Consider the following 25,793-nt stretch of genomic DNA (forward strand, 5'->3'; position numbering starts at 1 on the left):
TTTTTTTTTTTTTTTTTGGTATGGGGATTATACTTGTGAAGCAGGCAGTGGAGCCACTGAGCTAAATCCCCCGTCTCCAAACATTTAAGGTAAGAAGAAAAACAAAGTAACAGCCAAGAAAAACAATGAATGAATTTAGGATCCTTTTTAGATTCCTCAGTGTAAATTCTGTCATTTTGGGGTCTGCTAGCAGATCGAATCAGGGTCATGCACGCTGGACAAGTGTCCTACCACTCACTGAGCTACACCCTCAGTCCAAACTCTTACTCCTTTAGAGAAAGGAAGCGAAGGATCTGGCCGTCCTGAACATAGTCCCTTGGTTTTTGCCAGCCACAGCGTCCTTCCCAGCTCTCCTGAATCAGACCATTTGGTGTCTCTTTATGGCTCTGGAAAGACCTTCTCAGAAAACCACCAGAGATTTAAAAAAAATGACTAGCTCATGTTTAAGAAAGAGACAAATTAATTTTAATGGGGTATTCTGTCCTTCTTCCCTGCCTCGGTAATGCATCCTGCATTACTCTCACACCGCCTAAACCAGAAGCCGCCCTGACCCCAGGATGAGCTAGAGTGCTAGAATTCACCTCAGCCTGAGTGCACAGTGAGCGCCACATGACTTCTGGCACTACCCCGAAAACAGGGGTTCATCAAAACCGCTCCTAGCCTTCACCATTTACCTGGAACAGGGTGGCCCCAAATGTGTGGTAACGAGGCGAGCCAATCTGTGACAGAGCAAGAGCCAGACAGACCCAGGGCTCCGGGGAGCAGGTCAGCACAGGCTTCCCTCTCGGACTCCCGCTTCTGGGCAGCTGTACGGAGGGAGGGGTGGGCCAGCTGGGAAAGGACTTGAGGGTCCACTTCCTGGCAATGAAGACGTGCCGTTCTGTGGACAAATCCACCAGCACACCCTCAAGCAATCTTCACCCTACCAACCTTAGCAAGATAAACTGTTAACTACAGAGGCAGCAAGAAACTATCTGCCTGCCAAAGCTGTGGCCAGGGGCTTCCAAGAGCAGCTCGTTCTTTCCCAGCCCCGATGGCAGGCAGGGAAGTTCCTTTGAGGAAATCAAACGTACTCTATCACAACTCAGTGGTCCCGGACTGCTGCCCACCTGATAAAGACGGCACGGAGGTGAACTGAAAACGAAAACACCCTAACTGTAGAGCCCAAGGCAGGGGGGTAGGCTGGTTGGTTGTTGGTTCTTTTGTTTGTTGGTTTATTCCTTATTTTCTTGTCATTCAAAAATAAAATGGTGCTATTTATTACAAACTCAACATACTCGCTTATTTTTATGCTACTGAGGGTTGAACCCAGGGCCTCAGCCCTGAGCTTCATTGCCAGCACACACACCCCTTTCTTTGGTACCAGGGCTCAAACTCAGGACCTTGCACTTGTGACGCAGACACGGTGCCACTGAGCTAAATCGCAAGCCTACTTTTTAAAAAAATGTTACTTTGAGACAGGGTCTTGCAAAGTGTCTTAGGCTGAGCCTGAATCTTCAACCCTCCCGCCTCACTCAGCCTCTAAGTGCTGGGATTACAGCCATGTGTCACCACGTCTGGCTTTTTTTTAAAGCGGGAAATCTCACTAACACCCACCAGGTGGGAGTGCTGTGAAAACGAGATGCCACACGGGCAGTATGCAGTTTACATGGGAGCTGCTTATCCTACTTCAACTCTGGCTACTTCCTATCAGCTTGGTTGGTGCTGGCCCTCAACGGCCTCCAGCCCCACAGAACGTCTGTAGGAAGCCGACCAGGGAACGCCTTTGGGCAACATAGGCCCTGGACAGGCTGCCAGCGCTGTCTCTCCCGGCTGCGCACTACCGGCCGGGTGACGGGCCCTCCAGGTCTTTGTGCCCTTCCCTAACAGTGAGAGGACACTCGTGCAGTGCTCGTCAACTGCTGGCTCCTTACTCACTCTGCCTTCAGCACCTAACACGTCCGCCACACTGTCCTTGTTGTGTGTCCATCTTTTCTAACTCATGAATCTTGAAAAATCCTTGCCTTAACTCCTGCTCCATTTCATCCCTGCCTCTGACGCCCACTGCATACCACCCAATCACTACAAACAAATCGCGTGTGTGTTTAGACTGTTCTCTACTGACCAAAATCGTGCTTCATCTTGTCTGAATCGCTGATTGCTTTGTGCATACTTCTCTCCCCTACTGTACTGTACATTTGTGGGTCACATATTTTATACTTCGAGCCTCCTACCATACAGTGCACACTAAGTAGTGCATAAAGGTGCCACTGTTTACTGATCTATAGCCCTTTACTTTTTTTTTTTGAGACAGGGTCTTGACGTGTAGTTCAGGCAAGGCCTGAACTCCCAAAGACGCTCCTGCCTCAGCCTTCTGAGCTCTGGGACTACATGCACGTACCACCATGCCCAGCACCTTTTCTTTTCTTTGGGTACTGGCGATTGAACTCGGACCCTTGCGAGGCAGGTGGCGAAACCACTGAGACAAATCCCCAGCCCCACCTTTTCTATTCTTAAGGAACCCTGAGAGACCAATTCTGGGAATTTCTGGGAAATACTCCCAGAGAACTTGGCTGAAAGCTTCATATACAATATGCTTTCTGATTAAGATTCTGCTTAGATTAAGAAAAAAAGGAAGCCCCAATTTCTCTCTGGGACCCAAGTTTTACATTTTCAGTGCACCCTAGTCAACAGCCTTCTTGGAAATTATCTCTAATAGGAAGTTCTAAGTGAATGATCCCAGAGTCCACAGAAAACATTAACAAGCCACGAGCTCAACAACGTCAACAAGCGCCTCAGAAGCCTTCCACAGGCCAGTCTTTTCAAAGGAAGCGGCAACTGGTAGGACCCTAATTAAGACTGGCAGAAAATATCAGGCCACCACGTCCTGTGGAAAACCATCACAGAGATGGCAAAGGCACCAGCCCATAAGCCAGGTGTGGTAGCATACACCTATAATCCCAGCTCCTAAGAGGCTGCGTCAGGAGAATCCCCAGTAAAAGCCAGCCTGGGAAACTTAGCAAGACCTTATCTCAAAATGAAAACACTAAGAAGGACTGGAATGTACTTCAGTGGCAGGGTGCTTGCCTAGCATGTCTGAGGCGCTTGGCTCCCTCTTAAGCACTCAAAACAACAGAAACAGGCAGCAGCACCTAAAGGAGAAACCAGGCTAACGTGCACAGTGCCCTGGCCAGGATCAGCAACCGCTCTGCTTGGCCAGACAGCTCAGGTGAGCAGATCCACTTCCCGTCCACAAAGCAGCCAGGCTATTGATGTCACGTCCATCACCTTTCTTCTGCCCACTCAACTTAGGTGCCTTACTTTTCCATTCTAACAATCACCACTAAGAACACTCACATGCTCTGGAGGGTTACATTTACGAAAGGAAAAAACTGGACAGGAGCTTAGAAGAAAATCTTTTATTTATTAGTGTTGAGATGTGAAGTCTTTCCTCAATGCAGGCATTTGCTGCCTTCCCAATTTACCTCTCTCATATCCTGTACAACTAACTGCACAAAATACTCTGTAATAACCACCCAACAGCCAGCCAACCCTTCACCCTCTTGGTGTTACTAAATGAACACCCTGTCACGCCCTGTGCAGACGACTCACCTCACCAGGTTTCTGCAGTGGTAACTTGATCCAGGCTATACACTAACAGCCGATCACAAAAGCACCATTCTTTTATCGGGGGGGACAGGGTCTCACCATGTAGTTGAGACTGACCTGGAACTCACTATGTAGCCCAGGCTGGTCTTGAACTCAGAGATCCTCCTGCCTCAGCCTCCCGAGTGCTGGGATTACAGGTGTGCGCCACTACGCCCGGCTTAAAAGCACCATTCTTACAACAGAGCCACTTGCCCTTTGAATAAGCAATTTCCCCTGAAAAATTGAGTGCTGACGCCTGCCTGAAGCCAAGACAGGCTTAGGGTTGATGTGATCACAAAGGCAGGCTGTCGGCTCCACTGCGTGGCACCGCTCTTCAGGGAAGGTGCCCAGGGAGGCTCCCAGGACAGCAGCCAACCCAAGTACCTCACCTGCCCTCAGCATCAGGGCTTCACTGCAGCCACCAAAGCCACCAACTGGGAACCACCGCAGCTCAGCGCAGTGGAGAGAGGGACAGAGCCAGTACTTGAACACTAGAAAAGCACCTCAACACTCAACACTTAAAATCACCGTTTGTTATTTTTTTTGGTACCGGGGGATGAGCTCGGGTCCTTGCCCTTGCAAGGCAGGCAACCGCACCACTGAGCTAATTTGCAGACCCAAAATCACCGTTAACAACCAACCCTCATTATTCTCATACCACCTGAGCGGCGTGGGCTGTGGCTGAGGAAGGGTGTGTGCCCGACAGAAGAGAAGAGATGCAAACAGGGCAGATGAAGGGAAGCCCAACAACAGTACTACTTGGGATGGAGTAACTGAGTTTTGCCTTTTTACTTAGAAAGAACCTCCCACAAACAAAACAAAAAACCCAAAGCAGGAACCAATTCCAAATGTGTGTTGTTGCTCTGATCTTTGTGTACATTTACACTAGAAGCATAGCTAGTGACATCTTGATACTATCATTTAATGCTAAAGGTACCTGGTCTTGCAACACCCAAACCAAAGCAGGGAGACGGGAGTCAACTGCAAGTGTGGACATAGCGACACCCACAGGCACGGGTGCAGGAGGAAGGCTTTTGTGCTGTTGCTGTTGGTGGGAGAGCTAAGCAGTCTTAGATGTGCCTCTGGGAGCGGCGGTCTAGGCGTCTACTTTGCCATGAAGGGTAGCACAGATCCCAAGGCCCACCACCTATCCCTCGTCCTCTTCTCCGAGGGCACCTACCTTACTGTAAGTCACTACTGATAAGTTGTTTGCGTGACTGCTGGGGGACAGATTTACAGAGTTCTGTGAGAGTCTATCCTGATCTTGCTCGGTTTGGTCAGGAGCAGGAGCCCATGTGTTTTTGCTGATCGAGTCGAACCCGGAACCCCCAGGGTCTTTTAAGTTGTTTTCATCTGATTGTCGGTTCTTTTGGGGAGAGGCAAACGGGTTGAAGTTTCCTTCTACCTTGCGATGCGGCTGTGTGTTGAACTCCGTTTCAAAAGATGACAGCTGCTGTGTTACTCCTAAAAGTCCACCCACCTCCACACTGAGAATCACCCAGATGACATCTGAAATGAAAAGGAGATACTCATCAACGCGGGCACCTGAGGCCACGGTGGCCTCACCATTCACAACACCGAATCCAAGGGAAGAAAGCACCTAGATGATTTTTAAAAAGCTCACTGGCAAAGTTGCCAAGAGCACTTTTCTTTCTTTTTTGGCGGGGGGGGGGGTTGAGACAGGGGCTCACTACATAGTTGAGACTGATCTGGAACTCACTATGTAGTCCAAGCTGGTCTTGAACCCACAGCGATCCTCCTGCCTCAGCCTCCCGAGTGATGTAGTTGAGATTGACCTGGAACTCACTATATAGCCCAGGCTGGTCTCGAACTCATAGAGATCCTCCTGCCCCAGCCTCCTGAGTGCTGGGATTACAGGCGTGTATCACCATGCCCGGCCTAAGAGCATTTTGCTTTTTTTGGTACGGGGATTGAACTTGAGACCTTGTGTGCAAGGCAGGTGGTGGAAACTTTGAGCTAAATACCCGGCCCAACAGCATTTTTATTGTATGCATTTCTACACATTTGGTAATGTCAATTGCAAATTCTGATACAGATTCTCTAGTGAAATCTGTGAAATTCTATTTGTAAAAAGTTTCCAGTTAATTCTGATGCACAGATATATTTGGATATCATTACTCCAAAGAATAATGATAGAAACCTAAAAGCAACTGTTTCCAGAACTTACAGTTCTTTGTGGATTTTGCTTTATTTTACATATGTTTAACTCAGAAAATATGGGAAAGGCCTAATTCTCAAGTCAAAAATGATTAACATGGGCTGGGGATTTAGCTCAGTGGTTCTGCCACCTACCTCTCAAGGGCAAGGTCCCGAGTTAGATCCCCAGTACCCCACCCCAAAAAGATTAACATTACTAGAATTACAATTTATGAGTACCCCTTCCCCTCTCTGTTTTGGTAGGAATTTAGCGGGACCACACTGGGACAACAAAGAATAAAAGAGGGAGCTAGTAATAATTATACCAAGAAGGCCGGGGATTTAGCTCAGTGGCACCGTGACTGCCTTGCAAGTGCAAGGTCTTGAGCTCGATCCCCGGTACCAAATAAATTAAAAAAAAAAAAAATTCCCCACAAAGTATCTGGTCACAGTTGTATTCCTGACTGCCTCAAATGCCAAAACCAAGGGTTCAAACAGAAAAAAAAAAAAAAAAGTGTCTTTCTCTGATGTTCAGCCCCTTACTTTAGCGAATACTGGTGTCTACATTCCTGAAGTTTTTCAAAGATTAAGCAACAGAAGGGCCAAGAAGCTTCTAAGTGGGTGAATTCTGGAGGAAACAAATGCAAAGCTGGACATGATGGCACACACCTGTAATCCCAGCACTCAGGAGGCTGAGACAGGAGGACTTCCGTGAGTTCGAGTCCAGCCTGGGCTACATAATGCATTCAAAGTCGGCCTGAACTACATAGTGAGACCCTGTCAAAAAAACCCCGTCAAAACAAAAACCCCCAAGAAACAAATGTGAAAAACTATCTAGGCTGCTAAATAGATGTTGAAAGACAAATACATTTTCCATCAATTTAGCTCCCTGGACATATAGATAATATGTAAGTCTAGAACATATCACTAAAAAGGACACAAAGGAAACAGAGAAATGGCCTCTTAGGCTGTGTTCACACTCCATTTTTCATTACTTTTTTTTGGTATTGTTTTGGTACCGAGGATCAAACTCAGGACCCTGGGCTTGCAAGGCACACATGCAGACACTGAGCTACATCCCCGGCCCCACTCTCCATTTTTTAATTTGGGCTTGGTATCAGAAGAAGGCATCTCAGAATGCTATACAGCAGTACAACTCACTCAGTGCTTTCGGAGCTGCACTGAGAATGGCTAACGCCAGGCTCTCGCCAGCAGAGAAGCAATGACATCTGCTGTTCACTTCTGGAATTAGCAACCACTGGATGAATCAGCCAACAGCCATCTACTCCAGATGTACTTATCATTAAAGAAAATGTGCATATTCGTGAAAACTGGTACACAGACATGTTCAAACTCTAATCTGGCACTGTACACAGGGCTTACGTGTGCCAGGAGTGGTGGGTATGAGGACTTATGTTCAATGCTCAAAGAGTTAAAACTCCTAAACCATCATGACAGGGTTCACAGAACAATCCAGGGCAGGGAGAACAGGACACACATACACACACACGACACTCCTGCCTCTCACCCTAGCTTTCAAGCAGAGGCAGCATTCCATCACTGTACTGTTCATTTCCCCACATGGACATACCCTGTCTTATAGTATGCTACTCCTACTTGTTTGTCTCCCATCAGGCTGTTTTAAAAATCTTTTTCTAGCCGGGCATGGTGGTGCACGCCTGTAATCCCAGCACTCGGGAGGCTGAGGCAGGAGGATCACTGTGAGTTTGAGAACAGCCTGAGCTACATAGTGAGTTCCAGGTCAGTCTCAACTACATAGTGAGACCCTGTCTCAACACCCCCCCCCAAAAAAAACCAACCCCTCCCCCCAAAAAATCCTTTTCTAGGGGCCAGGATTTAGCTCAGTGGTTCCATTGCCTGCCATGCAAATGCAAGGTCCCAAGTTCGATTCACACCAAAAAACCCAAAAATCCTTTTCTAAGTATATGATAGTTCAGTACGCTTAGCTATGGGTCATATGCTTTGTTCTCTTAGATCATGAAACAAAATGCTGATGAAACGGACCATCTCCTGAAATCCTGACATTACCAGGGACTAATGACATTTCTTCCCTGGCTTTGAGACTAAAAGCTTCTTACATAACTCACTCAGTCTTGTCACATTTAAGCCAACTCTCTTGGCCTTAGTTGTTGCTCTGATTCTACACGGAAGCTGTGAAAGGAAAGTCATTTGAAAGGCCAGTTATTTATAAACTTCCTTTTGTAGAAATACATAATAAATTACTAAAAAAGGACATAGCCAGACTACCAGAAGTACAGGGTAAATAAAAGCACTACTCTTTACTTGGAGCCCATACCCATAAACTTAACAAATCACACTGATGTACAAAAACATCTTGGATCATGGTAAGAAGGCTTCATAAATCTGCATATATCTAAAAGTTAACATCCTGAAGGGAGGACAGGGGTATGGGGAAAAAATGAGAACCAAGATCTGTCGCGTAAAGGTACAAGATCCCAATGATAAATGCAACTGTACTGTATACCTAAAACGTACCAATAAACTCAATAAAAAAGTTAACGACCTAAGTAAAATCATAGAATAATTAGCATAAACATCACCAACTTGTACAGTAAAACAGAACTGGTAAGAATCAGCATAACAGTCTTAACTAGCACATTTGCTTCTCTTGAAGATAAGGCTAACGATTCTGAAAACGTCTATATATGTGTACGGGGCAGAACAAAGAAGGGAATGGACGACAGACAGCGAGAGGCTTCGCGTGGTAGGGGACAAGTGAGAAAAGAAGGCTTTCTTTTCTAAGTTCAACCCTGTGGAGCTGGGTGTAATCCCAGCACAATGGAGGCTGAGGCAAGGGGATCACTCCAGTTCTAGGCCAGCCTTGGCTAGTTCAAGGGAAGCCCTGTCTCTAAAACACAATACAGTAAAACAAAACTGCCATAAAATGGTGCTGGGAAAACCAGATGGCTACATATAAATGAATGAAGTTGAGTTCCTATCTCATATCATTTACAAAAACTGACTCTAAATGGATCAAAGACCTAAATCTAAGAGCTAAAATTCCAAGATGCTTAAGGAGAAAACAAAAACAAAAGCAAGGGACAGAGGAAAAGCTTCATAACACTGGATTTGACAATTATTTTGGGGGGGCCGGGGATTTAGCTCAGCGGTTCAGTGGCCTGCCTTGCAAGCGCAAGGACCCGAGTTGGATCCCCGGTACCGGGAAAAAAAAAAAAAACAACAACAAGAAGACAATTTATTTTTTTGGATACACCACCAAAAAGAAATGAAAATAAACTGAACATTAACGTTTAGAACTTTTGGGCCAGGGATTTAGCTCAGTGGTTCCACCACCTGCCTTGCAAGCACAAGGTCCCAAGTTTGAATCCAGATGCCAAAAAATAACAAACATTTAGAACTTCTGTACATCAAATGACACAGTCAACAGAGTGAAAAGATGCCCTATGGAATGAAAAAAAAATCTGCAAAACACGTATCTGATAAGGATTGACAGCCAGATTATAAAATAACTTCTGCAATAACAAAATATCTGATTTTAAAAGAACTTGAATAGGTATTCGATAAAGATACACAAATGGCTACTAAGCGCATGAAAAGATCTCATCAGAGAAATGTGAATTCAAACCAGTGAGATACCACTCACCCAATGTGGTGGCCACTACCCAAAACCACAAGTGTTGGTGAGGATGTGGGGATGGCAGAGCCCTCAGACAGTGCTGATGGAAATGTAAACTGCAGTCACTGCAGAAAACAGTATGATTCTCTGAAAAATAGTCTAGATATTTATCTAGAATAGAAAACAGGGTCTCATGGAAGTTTCATAGCAACATCATTCACAACAGCCAAAGTAGAAGCAACCCAAATGCTCACTGAAAGATGAAGGGGTAAAGATAAAATACTTACACACGATGGAATACACTAAAGCTGAAAAAGAAAATTGTACAGGGGATGGGAATTTAGCACAGTGGTCCCACAACTGCCTCGCAAGCTCAAGGTCTTGAGTTCGATCCCCGGTACTGTGAGAGGGGGAAAAAAAATTATACATACCAGTATATGGATAAAACTTGAGGACACAGGATGCTAAAAGCAAGAGCGCTGCTGTACACTGATAATGGGCACAAGAGAAAGAAATCAGTAAAACAATTCTTAAAAACAGCTTAAACAAATTAAAAACCTATGGATCAACTTAACCAAAAAGGTGAAAGACCTCTATAATGAAAGGTACCGAACATCGAAGAAAGAAATCGAGGACACCAGAAGATGGGAAAAGACCTCCCTTGCTCATGGATCAGCCAAATTAATAATATTTAACCATCCGGATGTATGTAGTTTTCAATCTTTACTTTAATTATTGATGAATTGACTTTTTGAGATAAGGTCTCTCTCCATAGCTCAAGTTGGCCTTGAACTCCTGGCACCTCTTGCTTAGCCTCCTGCTAGGACTCAGGTTCCTAGTTCCATTTTTTATTAGTACATGTACATATCAGATCTTAATTCCTTTTTCACCCCTCTCCCTCTCCAATAAGCAGTTTTAAATGCAATTTTTCACAACAGTTTTAGGTTCATGGTAAAATAAAGGTGAAGGTTTCCCATACACTTGCTCCCTTCACAAGCATACGACCCCTCATCACCCAAACACAACAGAAGTAGCATTCAGAACACTTCTACTACATAAACTCACTGTGCGCTCCCTACCATCCTGTCTCCATCCCTAGACACCATGAGCTTTTCACTGTCTTCCACTTGTCTTTTTCAGAATGTCACACAATTCTAATCACAAAGTTCAGGTGTTTGGTCCATTTTTAACCTAGATTGTTCATGTTCTTACTGTTGAGTTTTACAACTTTTAAATTTTGGTAAACAATCTTTCAAAGGATATCTTCTGTAATACCCAACTCCACCTCTAAAACCTGTGATCCCAGGTATGTGGGAGGCTGAGGCAGGAAGATGGTAAATTGAAGGCCAGCCTAGACAACTTAATGAGATTGTATCTCAAAATAAAAATATAAAGGGCCAGAGATTTAGCTCAGTGGTTCTTCTGCCTGCCTTGCAAAGCACAAGGTCCTAAGTTTGATCCCCAGCACCTAAATAAATAAATAAATAAATAAATAAATGGGGGGCTGGGAGGAGGCGTGGCTGAGTGGTACAGTAGCCTCCGGCACCAAAATAAATAGATGGATGGATGGATGGATGGATGGATGCATGGATGCATGGATGGATGGGGGGCCTTGAGTTCAATCTCTAGTATAGTATGTGTGCGTGTATGCATGTCAAGGGCCAGGAGGAAAGGTCCTGGAAAAACAGTTTCCTGTAAGGGTGGGGTTTAAAGAACAGGAAGCTCTGGAATTTCTCCCTGCTCTGGAATTCTTCCCCAGAAGCATAAGGGAACTTTTCTCTGGCATTCACCCTTGACAAGTTAGGAGAGCTCCTGGAAGCAAAGTGTGCCCAAGTGTGGTGGGCCATGAAGCGGAGCGTTCCTTGGAGATTTTATCTTGGGCTTGTCCACACTGAGCCCGCGGCAATACCTCGGCTATAGTTCAGATTTTTTTACCAGGTCCTGCTTCCTAAGAGGCTAAGGAGGTTATCTCTGGCAAGTTTGGTTCTTTGTACCTGCCTGGCAGTCCATCCAATTTCTGGTGCTGCTTTACCTGATAACTTTACTTCTTTGATGTATCTAAGAAGAACTGTTGACTTTTCAGTTTTTTAGCATTCTATTTGTTAGGATAGAGGGGTATCTTCCAACCACGTTACATGACAAACAGGAAACCAGAAGCTGAGAAGCACTTTTAAAGCAAAGGCATTATTCAAATGTACAGTTCACACACTGACACCCCAAGTCCATGTAGCACATCAATACACACAAAGAACTGGAGAGTACTCACTGCCTTCCAGATGCTGAAGAGGAACTCCATAACCAACAGTGTCCTCAGGCCTTCAAGAGGCCGGCATCTGTGCACGTAAGAATTCAACTGCTACTCACCTTTTACAGACATATCAAACAAAACAGTTTTCAAGACTCGCTCTTCCCCCCTCCCAAGATACTTCCGGTGAGATGCTGGTACTTCCTTATGAAGCTGAATGCAGTGCATTTCTTGTTTTATGACTGGGAATCCTTGACTCCCTGCTCAGGATCCGGCCATACTCCAGAGAACAAGCTCATGGGATATGTGAGAAAAGCCCCAAGGAAGCGCACTAACGAAGTCCAATGTGAAAAGGTCATGCCAGGCCTGGCAGCACACACCTATGATCCACCTGTGATCGACCTGGGAAGCTCAGATAGGAGGACCACAAGTTTGATTTTTTGGTTTTTTGAGACAGGGTCTCACTATGTAGTTGAGACTGACCTGGAACTCACTATGTAGCCCAGGCTGGTCTCGAACTCAGTGATCCTCCTGCCTCAGCCTCCCCAGTGCTGGGATTACAGGCGTGCGCCCACGCCCAGCCAGGACCACAAGTTTGAGAACAATCTAGGTAACTTAGCAAGACCTTTTCTCAAAATTTCAGGGCTAAGAATGTGGTTTAATGGTACAGTGGTTGCCTAGCATGTGTGAGGCCCGGAGTTTAATCCCTGGTATTGCCAGCCTATCCATCCACCCATCCATCCACCCACCCACCCACCCATTCATCCATCCAACACTTGAGGAGGGATTCTCTACACAAAGCATTATTATATACTCAGATCTTTAACAACAGATCTAACATTTATTCAGTGTTTCTGTCCTACGCACTAGTCTAAAGGCTTCACATGCAGCAATTCTTCCAATTTCCTCCAAACTATGAGGTAGGCACTATTTTCCCTATTGTCACGCGCCATTATTTCCGGGTTCTTCATGCCCTACATGAATTCCGGGTTTGAGTCCGCCGGTGACGGTGGTTTGCGCTTGCGCAGATGAGGCGCTTGGCTCGTCAGAATGATGCAGGCTGGCATTGACCAACAGAAACAGGCCACGACGCCCGGGTGGATATAAAGGCAGGCTTGCATCCGGCTCGGGGTCTTTCCGCCATTGAAGATTGTAGAAGAAACTCCAATAAAGCGTGCATCAGAAGAATCCTGAGTGTTGCGTGCTCCTTGCTGGCGAGGTGCGCGCGACACCCTATTTTATAGGTGAAGGAATTACCTTATAGATGAGTCACTGAAAAGCAACATCATTTCCTAAAGGTCACTAAGCTATTATGTTGTTGAACTAAAAGTAAAATTCAGGGCTCATGTTTCTATAGTGTGCTTCTTTAATGAAAGGGATGTCTAAGAATCTACCAACAGCCATTGCTGGGCGTTGTGGCACATGCCTGTAGTCCCAGAATTCGGGAGGCTGTGGCAGGAGCACTGCCAGGAGAACAAGGCCAGCCTGGACCACATAGTGAGTTCAAGGCCAGCCTGAGCTAGACAGTAAGGCCCTATCGCTAAAAAATAAAATAATAAAATAAATAAATAAAAGGGCTAGGGATTTAGTTCAGTGGTTCCACCACCTGCCTCACAAGGGGAAGGACCCAAGTTTGATCACCAGTATCAAAAAAAAAAAAAAGATAAAATTATTTTGAAGTGGTTATTAAGCTGAAGATTGACCCACTCTAGAATTCCACTGCTTTCAAGACCATGCCAAAACAAAGTACAAACAAAACTCTTAGAATCTTAAAAAAGTAGAAAGCTATTTGTTGACCAAGCAAAATCAAAGAGGCTAACAGATGCAGGTTCACGGAATTCCCTCCTGGGACCAAATGTCCCTTTGGTTTTTTGTTTTGAGACAGGGTCTTGCTATGTAGTTGAGACTGACCTGGAACTCATTATGCAGCCCAGGCTGGTGTCGAACTCAGAGAGATCCTTCTGCCTCAGCCTGCCCAGTGCTGGGTTTACAGGCGTGCGCCCACGCCCGGTCCCCAAGTGCCCCTTTGTAAAGAAAGGAAAGCACAAGTTCTTTAAAGAAAAACAAAGAAAAAACTGCCTGCCTCCCAAGCTCAAGGTCCCAAGTGCGATCTGGGAGTGGGGGAAGAGAGGGAGAGAGGGAGAGAGGGAGAGAGAGGGGAAGAGGGGGAAAGGGAGGGAGGGAGAGGGAGAGGGCGTGCGCTACAGAAAGGTTTCTTTCCAGGACAAAAATTAGGGGAAGCTCTTTTCCTGTCACTGCTGGGTTGCACAGAAGCAGAGGCTGGTGTGTGTTCAAGACTCAGCTTTACCAGAATGTGCCACCATGGCTGAGGGTGGCAGTGGACACCAAGACTCTTCACAGAAGGGCTGAGGATCACCACCAACCACGACAACCTGCGATGCGGGATCTGAGAAGCTGCCAAAGCCATATTTGTGTACACACATCCGGGTGTGAGGAGCTGTGTGTCAGGTTGGGGCTGAGCATCATGTCAACCTAAGTAAGGCTGATGACAAGAAACTGGAGGAGCAGGCCAAGCCTCTGTCCATACGACCAAGGGGAAAATCCTGGAACGTGGGTTGGCTGCAGTTGTGTGGAGGAAGGACTAAGGCAACCTCAGGCCAAGGCGTCATCCAAGAGTACTTCAAATCCAAGAAATGAGCAAATAAAAAAGAATGGCTTAAAAAAAAGAGAATAAACTAATTTCTTTGCAATCGCAAAGGAAAGCCATTACTCTTTTGTGACTAGTGTCAAACCATTACTACAGGAACAAAATGCAATTTGCTTTTCAGTAAGAGGTTATTCTCTTCAAAGAACTCCACCTGTAGGTACAAGATTAATGGCAGATTTCAAAAATAAGGCTACATGCTGACAGTAAGTAAAGATGAGCTTAAAAGTCCTGAGCATTGTTTTAGACTCTAAACATCATCCTGCGACCAAGATAACCATACATTAGTTTATTACATGAAAGGTAATTATGATTGCTTCCTTATTTAGGAGAACGTTTAGTCTGATCTAGAGGCAAGTGTACACAATGGCAGTTACTAAAAATTCCCATCACAAAATAATCTGGCAACATTTTCTGAAGAACTTCTCAGCTGCCCAGCACGCAGATCGCCATGAGTTTGAGGCCAGCCTGGGCTACACAGTAAGTTCAAGGCCAGGCTGAAACACATAGCCAGGCCTTGTCTCAAAAAACCAAAGGAAAAGAAACTGAATAGGGCTGGGTGTGGTGGCACACACCTGCAATCCCAGCACTTAGGACGCAGGAGGATCGCCTACCAGCCTGAACTACGGAAGAATTTCTCATCTGAAATTTTCAGTATATATTTACATATTTTTTTGTGAAGGGGAAATATACACATTTTAAGATTTCGTTTTTTCCTTATTCCTATAATTGACATCTTTGTTTAACATGGTAGTGGCTGTATTCATACCTACTTCAAAGAGAGTAATGATTAAACTAAAGCAGCACAGTGAGCTACTGCTACACAAGGATCGAGGAAGGGCAGTAAGGAATCCTTGTAAAACTCTTTCCCCACAAGTACTAGAGTCTGAATCCAGGAGCACTGGGCTACATCCCCAGCCCTTGAGACAAGATCTCACTAACTTGTCCAGGCTGGCTTCAGATCTGTGGGCCCTCTGCCTACCCAACAAACTGGGATTAAATGCATACACTACCAAAACTAGCTTCTACTGTACTGAGGGGCATATTCTCTAAATACCTAAAACACCTTTGAACTAGATCCAGCCTAATTTACAGCTCCAGAAACACAAGGATTACACTTTTTAAAAGTTATGCCTAAATATTTAATCTTAAAATAGTCAATGATATGCCTTTTAACAATAAAATATTAACATTTTAATAAGGTATACTTAATTTAAAACAATTTTAACAAATATCAACCCCCTTACACAGATATCCCTGGTGTAATGACTGTTCGGACTTACAACCTGTCTTTTTTGTACAGTTCAGTACACTTTGTTTACAGAGACCCAATGTCTTTTTTGTATAGTACAACTTGTTTATTCAGTACTATAATTTTTGCTGATTGTACTATATGATATAGTCCTGTAGTTTTTTTGTTGCTATTACTGTTGTTTTTCTGGTGCCGGAGATTGAACTCAGGACCTAGTGCCCTTGAGGCATGTGTGGCGCCATTAAGCTAAGTCCCCGGCCCTGCAATACTGTAGTTTCATGTTCTGTTATACAGTATAGTACTGCATGTGAATTATGCAAATAAAAGCAATGTAATCAAGTTGGAGTTTCCTCTGACCATTTCTTTGTTCTGAATATCGTAACGTACATACTATATACAATTCCTCGTTCAGTGACCAATCCACTTAGGGACTAATCCACCTAATGACTATCCACTAAGCAACCTAGTCCCAGGAGGAGGTATCTGTATTCAGAGTCTTTACAATCTAACACTCTAAAGACAGACATTGCTGTTAATAGGAGGGCTCTGGCTACCACAGGAAAAAACGGTGCTGCTTTTCAATTACATTTTTCCCCTTCTACCTAAGTCTTTGTGCGTTCTGCTGAGAGGTAATGAAATGGAATGGAATGGAAGCACTAACAACACATTAGCACATGTACCTCACACCTGGGCAGGCAACTATGCTGCTAATTACACCCTAAATAAGAATCACTGTTTCATCTTGATTTTTGCTTTTTCATAGTTCAGGGAGTAGGGGATTTAGCTCAGTGGTTCCCCCGCCTGCCCTGTAAGCACAAGGACCCCAGTTCAATACTGGGTATCAAAAAACAAAACAAAATAAACAAACCTCTCCATTCTTTCGACATCGCTGGGTGTGGTGGCGCATGCCTGTAATCCCAGCACTAGGGAGGCTGAGGCAGGAGGGTTGCTGTGAGTTCGAGACCAACCAGGGCTCCATTGTGAGTTCCAGGTCAGTCTCAACTACATAATGAGAACCTGTCTCAACGCCCCCCACCAAAAAAATAAATAAAACAGTTCACGGAGGTGCGAATGTGTATCTCTGCATCTTAGAGGCTATTCCCAAGAGCACAGCCACTTTACAGTGCGTCTCACCACACACAAACTACCTGGACGTGACCAATGTATCGCCACCACCAGAACCCTAGCCTCCTCCTCCTCCTGAAGCTGAAGCCTGTGTTACCTCACAACATGGAAGTATTGTAGTGTTTCAGAACTCATCTACATTGTGGAATGTTGCTTCTAAAACATTCCCTGGGGATTTAGCTCAGTGGTGCCATCACCTGTCTTGCAAATGCAAGGTCCTGAGCTCGGTCCCCGGTACCATCCCCTCCCCAACATTCCCCATACAAGTCACAATCAGCTTAAAAGCATTGAGCAAAAATAAAATCTCATTTTCAAGGGTTACTCATTTCTGATCCTGGAGAATTCAGGAGCTGAGAATTGAAACGGCGAGCGAGCGTACAGGGGAGGACCTCCTAGAAGCACAGGAAGCAAGCTCTTCGAGTTCAACATAAATGAAGAACGTATTAAGGCAGGACAAGAAAACTGGGCAAGAGCAATACTAAGTAAAGACACCATGGATCCTACTGAGAAGTGTGCAAGAAGTCCGAGATTCTTTTAAAACAGAACTAATTGAAATACAGGAAAGGGTACAGAGGGAAAGTCCCACACAGCCGCTGGACAGAGAAGATACACGGCCAGAGGGACAAACCAGACAGAACTTACAAGTGTCAGGACATAAACCATCCTGGCTCACACAGAGCACCCAGTAAGTTTCCTAATAATGTAGGTCACATGGTGCTTTGGGAGCTTCTTTCCAATCTCTAAGAAACTAAACGAATGTGTAAAACTTTAATCTCCATGTGAAACGACCCTCGGGGCCCGTGTGAGGTATTTAACATGGAGAAAAGCACATCAGCACAAGGTAACCCCCCTTAGCATACGTCACAGTAGATCCCTATGACTCAGGGGAGCCAGCACATACAGCGAAAAGGCGCTCCTGCACAATTTCAGAACAGACCATGCTGCCGGGAGAGGAGAAGACGTGTTAATAGGCTTTCCCCGGGCTAAGATGGGCACAGTGTCTCATGCTGCTTACCACACAGCCACATGTCCTACAAAACCATGCTCCCTTCGGTACAGGTGACACCCAGCTCTCTAAGAGAAACCCAGCTAACCTCAACCCGCCCTCAAGCTCACTCTAGAAGCAGAGAGAGGACTTAGGACCACACACAGCAGCATCCCTGAGCGCTTAATGAATGGAGCCCAAGTTTCCTTCTGCACGCATATGGCAATGAAGGCCAAACTAATGACCAAAGATGATAAATTACTTTTGTTAATATATACCTTTAATGTATAGCTAACCCACACGTACTACTAGACCAGAGGTGCCTTAGTTATTCCTTATTGCTGAGACAAAATGCCCAACACCTACAAGCTAGAGGAGGAAAGGTTTATTCATTTAGCTCACGGCTTGTAGAGGTCTCATAGGCAGCTGGCTCCAAGGCAGGGTACGGAAGAAACATTAATGGAATGGGAGGCACCACGGCCTTCCTCCTCCTCTCCCTTTTCATTTCATCCAGGCTGCAACCCTACTGGTCAGTGCCACCCATACCTAGGGTGGTCTCTCCTCGGTAAGTCTGCCACGCACACCCAGAATAGTGCTAAACCAGCGAGTGCCCATGATCAAGTCACTATCAAAAGCCCACCTATGAGTGTGCGGGGCTTGAAGGGGACATCAGGATACAAGCCATAACAAGACTCAAACCACATGTTCTTCGGTCTTCAGTTTCCTCATCCATAAAAATGTAGCTAATATTTCCTTCATAAGTAAATTTATAAGCAAAAATCCCAATACAGATGACTGATATACCGCAATTATTAAAATTTGCTAGTACTACCATTTACTACTTAGATAAAAGCTAAGAGGCACTCAGGTGGCTGAGGCAAGAGGATCACCATGAGTCTGAGGCCAGCATGGGCAAGGCCAGCCTGAACTACACAGGAAGACCTTGTTTCAAAAAAACAAAACAAGGGGTTGCAGATTAAGCTTAGTGTTGCTGCCGCCTGCCTCGCAAGCACAAGGTCCCAAGTTCAATTCCCTGTACCAAAAAATTAATTAACATAAAAAACAAACAAAAGAGGTAAATTTTACCTAAGAATCGAATTCCTCCGGTAAGGAGGAGTAAGGAAGGATAACAAAGTCAATAAAAAGACAAAGGATCACTTCCCAGCCTTTTGGCTGAGATCAAGTATAAAGAAAAAAAAAAAAAGAAGAAGAAGAAGAAGAAGACAAGCCAGGCATAGTGGTAACACGCCTATAATCAATCCCAGCACTTGGGAGGCCGAGGCAGGAGGATCACTGTGAGTTTAAAGCCAGCCTGAACTACATAATGAGACCCTGTCTCAAAAAGCCAAAGCAAAACAAAACGGGGGGAAGGGTATATGAGACTATGAATGAATGAATATACTGGGGCTTAAAAATAATTTTCCAAGACTCAAGATACTTACTGGTCCTCAACCAAAAGAGTTAAGAAATTTGTGCGGTGAGGAATAGTGTAAGTCAGTGGTGGCAAACCTTGTAGAGCTTTCAATGATACAGTCAGCTAGCTGTGGCATGCATGCTAAGTTCGCTACCACTGGGTAAGCTGTCCAGATAAATAGGTTCAACTACAAGTATTTAGTGGGAAGAAACAAGGGAATGAGGGGACATAGTGGAGAACGCCCACATTACTGAGAAACTCACAGCACAGCGTAGCAAAAATAAGTGGGAGAGGGCTGGGTACTCAGGTCAGTGGTGATGCTACCCGAGTTCCCCAGTACAGAAATAAAGAAAAAAATAAAGAAGGAGGGGGACAGTAAGAGAAAGAGAGCGAGTGGGGGGGCTAACACATTAAGGGTCACAAAAAGTCAGGTGTGGTGGTGAGGGCTGCTCTAGAGGACGGGGTAGATCAAACGTTTGAGGCCAGCCCAGGCAATTCATGATACTGTCTCGGATGAATGAATGAATGATGGGCGGATGGACTGCGGGATGTTGCTCAGGGTAAAGCATCCCTAGGCATCCCCAAGTGATGAAGGATGGGTTCATTCTAAAGGAGACCATCTAGTGGCCGGGCGTGGTGGCGCACACCTGTAATCCCAGCACTCGGGAGGCTGAGGCAGAAGGATCCCTGTGAGTTCGAGACCAGCCTGACCTACATAGTGAGTTCCAGGTCAGTCTTACTACATAATGAGACCCTGTCTCAAAAAACCAAAAAACAAGAATAAATAAAGAAGACCATCTAAAAACTACAGAATAGGCTGCCCCATCAAAAACAAAAGACACAAGGAGGCTAGTAAGTGCCAGGTTTTGCCCAGGCAACCCTACAGTCCACACTCCACACTATACCCCGTCCAATAAGCAAGCGGGCTGTGAGCGGTGGGATACTCCGAGGACCGCCAGGCATGCTTTCTCTTTCCTGTATATTCACAGTTGTACTTCTACACTTAATATCTTCCTTCCCTTTTTCATACTGTATCAAGTCTTTACTAGCTATTATCTTTTTTCTTTCATGTGTGGTGCTGAGGATGAAGCCAGAGCCTTGTGCGTGCTAGGCAAGCATCTTCCCACTGACCTCCATCCCCAGCCAATACGGGCAATTTCTATTAGGCACTCAGCATCTCCGGCACCAAGATATATTCCACAATCAGCAGTAATTTGGATTCAGTGAAATACAATGGTTTAAAGTAGAATTAAACTATTTTAGGGCACAAAAAGTTTTGTAATCTTTCGTTTCACAGAGGTCTGCAGATCCTCTCAGACACGGGTGGACAGAGCAACATAGGTCAAGAAAGCCCCCAGTCCCACAAAACGAGTTTCATTTTTTATCTTTTCCCTTTTTGGGAGGGAGCGCGCGCGCGCGCGCACGCTTTTTTCCCTTTTTTTTCAGGGAGTAGAATTCAGGACCTTGAGCTCACGAACGGTAACACTAAACTGCTCAGAATACATAACACAATGCCTTTTACACACCACTAAATTGTGATTCAATTCCTAGGACACAAGGCGAGCACTATGTGAACCTATCAGTCACTAACCTGGCATGGGTCAAGGGCCACACCTCGTGGCGTGATAAGATGCCACGCTCCCGCCACGCTTTCCCCTGGACTACACGTGAACACACTCACCTCCGTAGTAGAGTCCTGTAGCAGTGCACATCCGCCACTGTCCCTGATACATCCCTGCTCGGCTGGGGCTGCACATCTGGACGCTGACATCTGCAATCTCTTGGGGCTCCAGGGATCTCACCATCACCATGTTCACGTGTCCAAACTGGTCTCCGCCGACATATTTAAGACAAACCCCTGGAGGCCAGACTTCTGCTCCTGAGTTCAAGCAAAAGAAAAAAAATATTAGGCAATCAATGGTCCTATGAGAGGCATCCTTTATTAGGAACTGTGCAGAGGCCTCTTTCCTGTCGCACAAACACACTTATATATGTACATCCACCTACACTTCTCTGAGTTAAATAATGCCCCACACGACCAGTCAGAAGGAATGATCAGAATCAACAAGCTCTGACCAAGTTTATTCCTGTGAGGGTGCACACACGGCAAAGGCAAAGCAGTTTCAAGAGCTGTGTTTCACTCGGCCTCAGAGAAAGCCACTCATTATGGTGAATCTGCAGAACCCAAAACTGATTTCCAGCCCAGGCTGGTCTTAAACTCACAGTGATCCTCCTGCCTCAGCCTCCCAAGGGCTGGGATTACAGGCGTGCACTACCACGCCTGTCATTTCACCTGAAATTTTTAAAATGACATTCCAAGTACAAATATGTCTCCTGTTCCCTATTCTTCCACAAGCAAGAGGATGAGAACGTGAGAAGTACTGCAGTGCCTACAACAGTATCCTCATTTTCAAACTGTTTTTGGCCTGATTGATACATGACTGCTCTTCCTAACTATATCCAGGCTCAGGAAATTCTGCCAATATAAGAGCGTGGACAAGTCAAAGTGTAAATCTCCTTTTCAAACAGTGGTGGGAAAAATAAACACCACAGTGACCTTCCTGACAATGTCAACGAACTACAATCCTTCAAGCAATGGCACCATCCAGAATGCTTATGGAAAGGATGGGAGTAGTGCTACAGAGCACCAGCACCGGCAGGAACTTTTTCTTCCTTTGGAAGTGCCGAAGACCTCACTTGGAGCTATGGTTTGGATCTAAAGTGTCTTTGAAAGTTCAGCAACTGGGCTTTTGCTAAGTGATAGATCCTAAGGGCACAAACCTCATCAGAGGTTTTTTTTTAATTACATTCACTGTAAAAATAAATCTTTGAGAAAAGCTGGCCACTGCAGGGCTCTCAGGACAGAAGGGACTTGTGGTTTATCTTGCACCAATCCTCAGGAGTGCTCAATTGTTCTCAAAATGCCAGGTTTTAACATACCTGATGGCTTACTACTGGAAAGCAAACAAAGAGAAAATCAACCAGAACTGTGCTAGTATCAGCTAAGCTCCATTATAAATGGTGTCCTTTGTAGCACTTGGGTCTTCCAGGTAGCACTTGAAGCAGAGGCCACTGTGTTTTGGAGTACCCTCTATTAAAAACTTCACCGGGTGTAGTGGTGCATGCCTATAATTCCAGCACTCAGGAGGCTGAGGCAGGAGGATTGCTGTGAGTGAGTTCCAGGTCAGTCTCAACTATACAGTGAGACCCTATCTCAAAAACCCCCAAAATAAATGAATAATTAATTAATTCTGGGGCCCGGCAAAGAATCTGTTTGTCTGAGGTCAAGAAGAACAGTAGCTGATATGAAGCACCTTAGAAAATGTCAGTCTCTCTAAAGATCACGATTAAACTGCTGTTACAGGTCTCAGCTCACTCTTTAACACACACACCGCTCTGTACCAAGGCGAGTTCTGAAGAATGGATCTTTTTTAATTTCTAAGAAAAATAAGACTAAGTATGAGACTTAGTCATCCCGCACAGACAACCAGAAGCAGCTGGGACAGGTGGGTCTCTAGCTGTGCACCAGAAGGTACTCCAGATAAACACTATGTTTGAAGTCATGGTACTTGGAGAGCATTTTGAAGTGCAGGTTACCCACCATCAACTCTAAGGTATTCATGTGCCAGGAAGCGAAGAATCAATCACCTGCCTTCTAAGACTTATCAATGATGGATTTACAGCCCTCACAGTTCCATCTGTTAGGAATGGTTACTCTAATGAGGTTAAAGATACTATATGTCCATGCCGAAGGGAGGGTAATACCGGTTAGCTGTTTAGGTCACCTGGCCAAGTATATCAAAAGTATAATACAACAGAACCTCACGCTGAGTCTCCATGTACACTTACTTAGTGGGTGCTCAGCCTACGTAAAAGAAAAGGAAGACTCATCCGTGTTTACGACTTTCCAAGTTAGGTCTCACAATAAAGTATACGACTACTTCTGTGATGCTCCGAGTATCATGCGGTAACTGTGTTGTCCTGAGGGCTGAATCCAGGGCCTTGTACATGCTAGGCAAGTTCTCTGACGCCTAGCCACACTCCAAGTTCTAAATCATCATGCATTTTAAAAATGAAGTAAAAACAAAACTCTGCCGTGTCAATTTCAAGACAATGGAAAGTATCGCAAAAATCAATGCTGTACAACAGTTCCAGACAGCTTGGGAATAGAGGTTCAGGACTCATTGGAAGGATCTGCAGGGGAGCAGAGATTTAGCTCAGTGGTTCCACCCCCTGCCTCGCAAACACAAGGTCTCAAAAAGAAAAAAAGGAAGGACCTGGAGGTAACAGCAACATCCAAATAGCAATGCAGAACACAAGCAGGAGGAAGAACTCCTTTAAAACCTCTGTGAGTGAAGAAACTGCATTTCAAATTAAGCTCCAGGAAAGCGGACTCTCATCAATCTTGTCACCAGTTCTCTCCTGCACCTAACGAAGTGACTGGAACATATGAATATGTGTTGAATGCATGAAAAGAAACATCTTCTCTATAATCACACTGAACAGAAAGGCAGAAAACTATTTTATTTATTTATTTTTTTATGTTTTGGTTTTTTGAGACAGGGTCTCACTATGTAGTTGAGACTGACCTGGAACTCACTGTGTAGCCCAGGCTGGTCTCGAAATCACAGCGATCCTCCTGCCTCAGCCTCCCCAGTGCTGGGATTACAGGTGTATACCACCACGCCCAGCTCAGAAAACTATTTTAATGAGCTAAAGATGAGGGAATTGTCTTTTCTTGAATTCTTTTCCTAACCCTTGTTTTATATATTTAATTATAAGTAGCTCAAAAAATAAAGATGATGCTCATACCACAATCACAACTAATTCTCTGACTCTCGTGAACGAAACACCAGGTTACTGTAACAGGTTCAGTCGAACATTCGCTCCAGCTGGAGGATGCAGCATGGCGTTGTAATAACTAAAAAGCTGTAAATGTAGCTAAAGAGAGCTCTGTCTGCTTACATCTGTAGAGAGACAGATTCAAATATTAACCTTAACCTCCAAATGTAATGTTTCTCATTTTCATTTGCCAAGTTTCTAATAATTCCAAAGCAACAGAAATTTGGATCCTGGGATTATTCATCTGTGTCATTAAACATGTTAAGGGTTGAACACTGGGTGACTACATTCTTTGGGGAAGCTGCTGGGACAGCTAAATGCAGTTCCTACCAATCTTATATGCTGTGTATGTAAATTCCTGTCCCACTTAAAACATTGAAGCCATTACTTATATGACTCCTTCAACTCCTCCCCGCTTTTTTGAGACAGGGTCTTCGTATGTAGTTAGGGCTGTCCTTGAACTCATTATGTAGCCCCAGGCCAGCCTTGAGCTCAGAGTGATCCTCCTGCCTCAGCCTCCCAAGTGCTAGGATCATAGGGGTGTACTGCCACACCTGGGTCAATGTCTCTTGGGGCAAGTCATGCATTACAATAAGCAAGACATAGGAGAAAGAGTTGAGCAGCCTGCCCTACTTCTGTGTCTCTGTACTACTTATTTCCAGAAACGACTCAGGCCCAACTAGGATGGCACTGAAGCATCAGCGTCTGCCTCATTAATAACATGCCTGTCTTCAGGCAGGGTGGCAGGAGTCTGTCATTTAATTCCAGCACTCAGGAGGTTGATGCAGGAGGATCAAGAGTGCAAGGTTAGCCTGGGCTGTATGGTGAAACTCTCAAAAAACCAAACTAAGCCGGCTGTGGTGGTGCACGCCTATAATCTTAGCATGCAGGAGACTGAGGCAGGATCCCTGTGAGTTCAAGGCCAACCTAGCTACATACTACGTGAGTCTCTGTCTCAAAAACAAAACCAAACCCAAAAAATCCCACAACTTTACTCCAACACAGTTATTTCTAAATACCAGAAAAAAAAAAAAACAACAGAATAATTAAATTTGGCACATTAATTCTTCTTTATATAAAAGGCTACTTTAGCCAGTCTTTCCCCACCAAAGAAAGATTTGAAAACTGAGTTAGGGGCTGGGGATTTGGCTCAGTGGTTCTGCTGCCTGCTTCACAAGTGCAAGGGCCAGAGTCCGATCCCTGGTACTCCAAAAACAAAAAACAAAACAAAACAACAAAAAAAAACCTACACACTTTGAAAACTGAATAAAAGGTCTTTTTTAGGCTGAGTCCCCAGTTTTGTATCATCTCGCACGAAATCATCTCATGCCAGGTGTGGTAGTACATGCCTGTAATCCTACCACTTGGGAGGCTGAGGCAGGAGGGTGTCTGTGAATTTGAAGCCAGCCTAGACTACACAGTGAGTTCAAGGCCATCCTGAACTACATAGTGAGACCCTGTCTCAAAAAACCAAAAAAATAACAGAAAAACCCCACATTTTTAGCTAAATATTACTTTTTGCCTAGTTTCCTACTTATCAGAATTTCTCTAAAAATCTTCATTAATAAGAAAGTTAAAAGGACTTCGATAAAATATCTAGTATCTGCTTTATGATACATAGTAGGGACCGTGCTTTTTCAGAGCTACATTTAATGATATTACTCTAGAATGTTCTCTTTCCAGATGATGATTAAGAGGCTAATAGAAAAAATGGTGCCAGGTACAAGAGCAGCAACAGAACTTTGCTGTTGTCTGGATATTATTCTTTTCTTTGTTTTTTTTTTTTTTTTTTAATGGAATGTGCTGAGTGTCTATAATTTTGTTCAGATGACTGCAGAACCTGGAAAAGCTGTTGCTGCTAT

The 25,793-nt window shown here is 44.7% G+C and overlaps 1 protein-coding gene across 7 annotated transcripts in view; it reads right to left on the reverse strand.

Moving 5' to 3' along the window:
- Ilrun (inflammation and lipid regulator with UBA-like and NBR1-like domains) overlaps positions 1–25,793 on the reverse strand; it is a 44,488-nt gene that overhangs the window by 12,849 nt on the left and 5,846 nt on the right. For 4 of the 7 annotated variants that reach the window (XR_776627.3, XM_010605315.3, XM_010605317.2 and 1 more), the window contains exons 3-4: positions 20,771–20,968; positions 4,808–5,136 (exon numbers count right to left, since the gene is read on the reverse strand). Coding sequence is in view for 6 of the 7 variants with exons in the window: in XM_010605315.3 (XP_010603617.1) it covers positions 4,808–5,136; positions 20,771–20,968 (527 nt within the window). In the remaining variant the exon portion in view is untranslated. The remainder of the gene's footprint in view (positions 1–4,807; positions 5,137–20,770; positions 20,969–25,793) is intronic. The other 3 variants (XM_010605316.3, XM_010605319.3, XM_010605320.3) reach the window with 1 other exon arrangement.

This window comes from Fukomys damarensis, unplaced genomic scaffold (assembly GCF_012274545.1).
Source record: "Fukomys damarensis isolate Sample0158 unplaced genomic scaffold, DMR_v1.0_HiC HiC_scaffold_20, whole genome shotgun sequence".
Taxonomy (NCBI): Eukaryota; Metazoa; Chordata; class Mammalia; order Rodentia; family Bathyergidae; genus Fukomys; species Fukomys damarensis.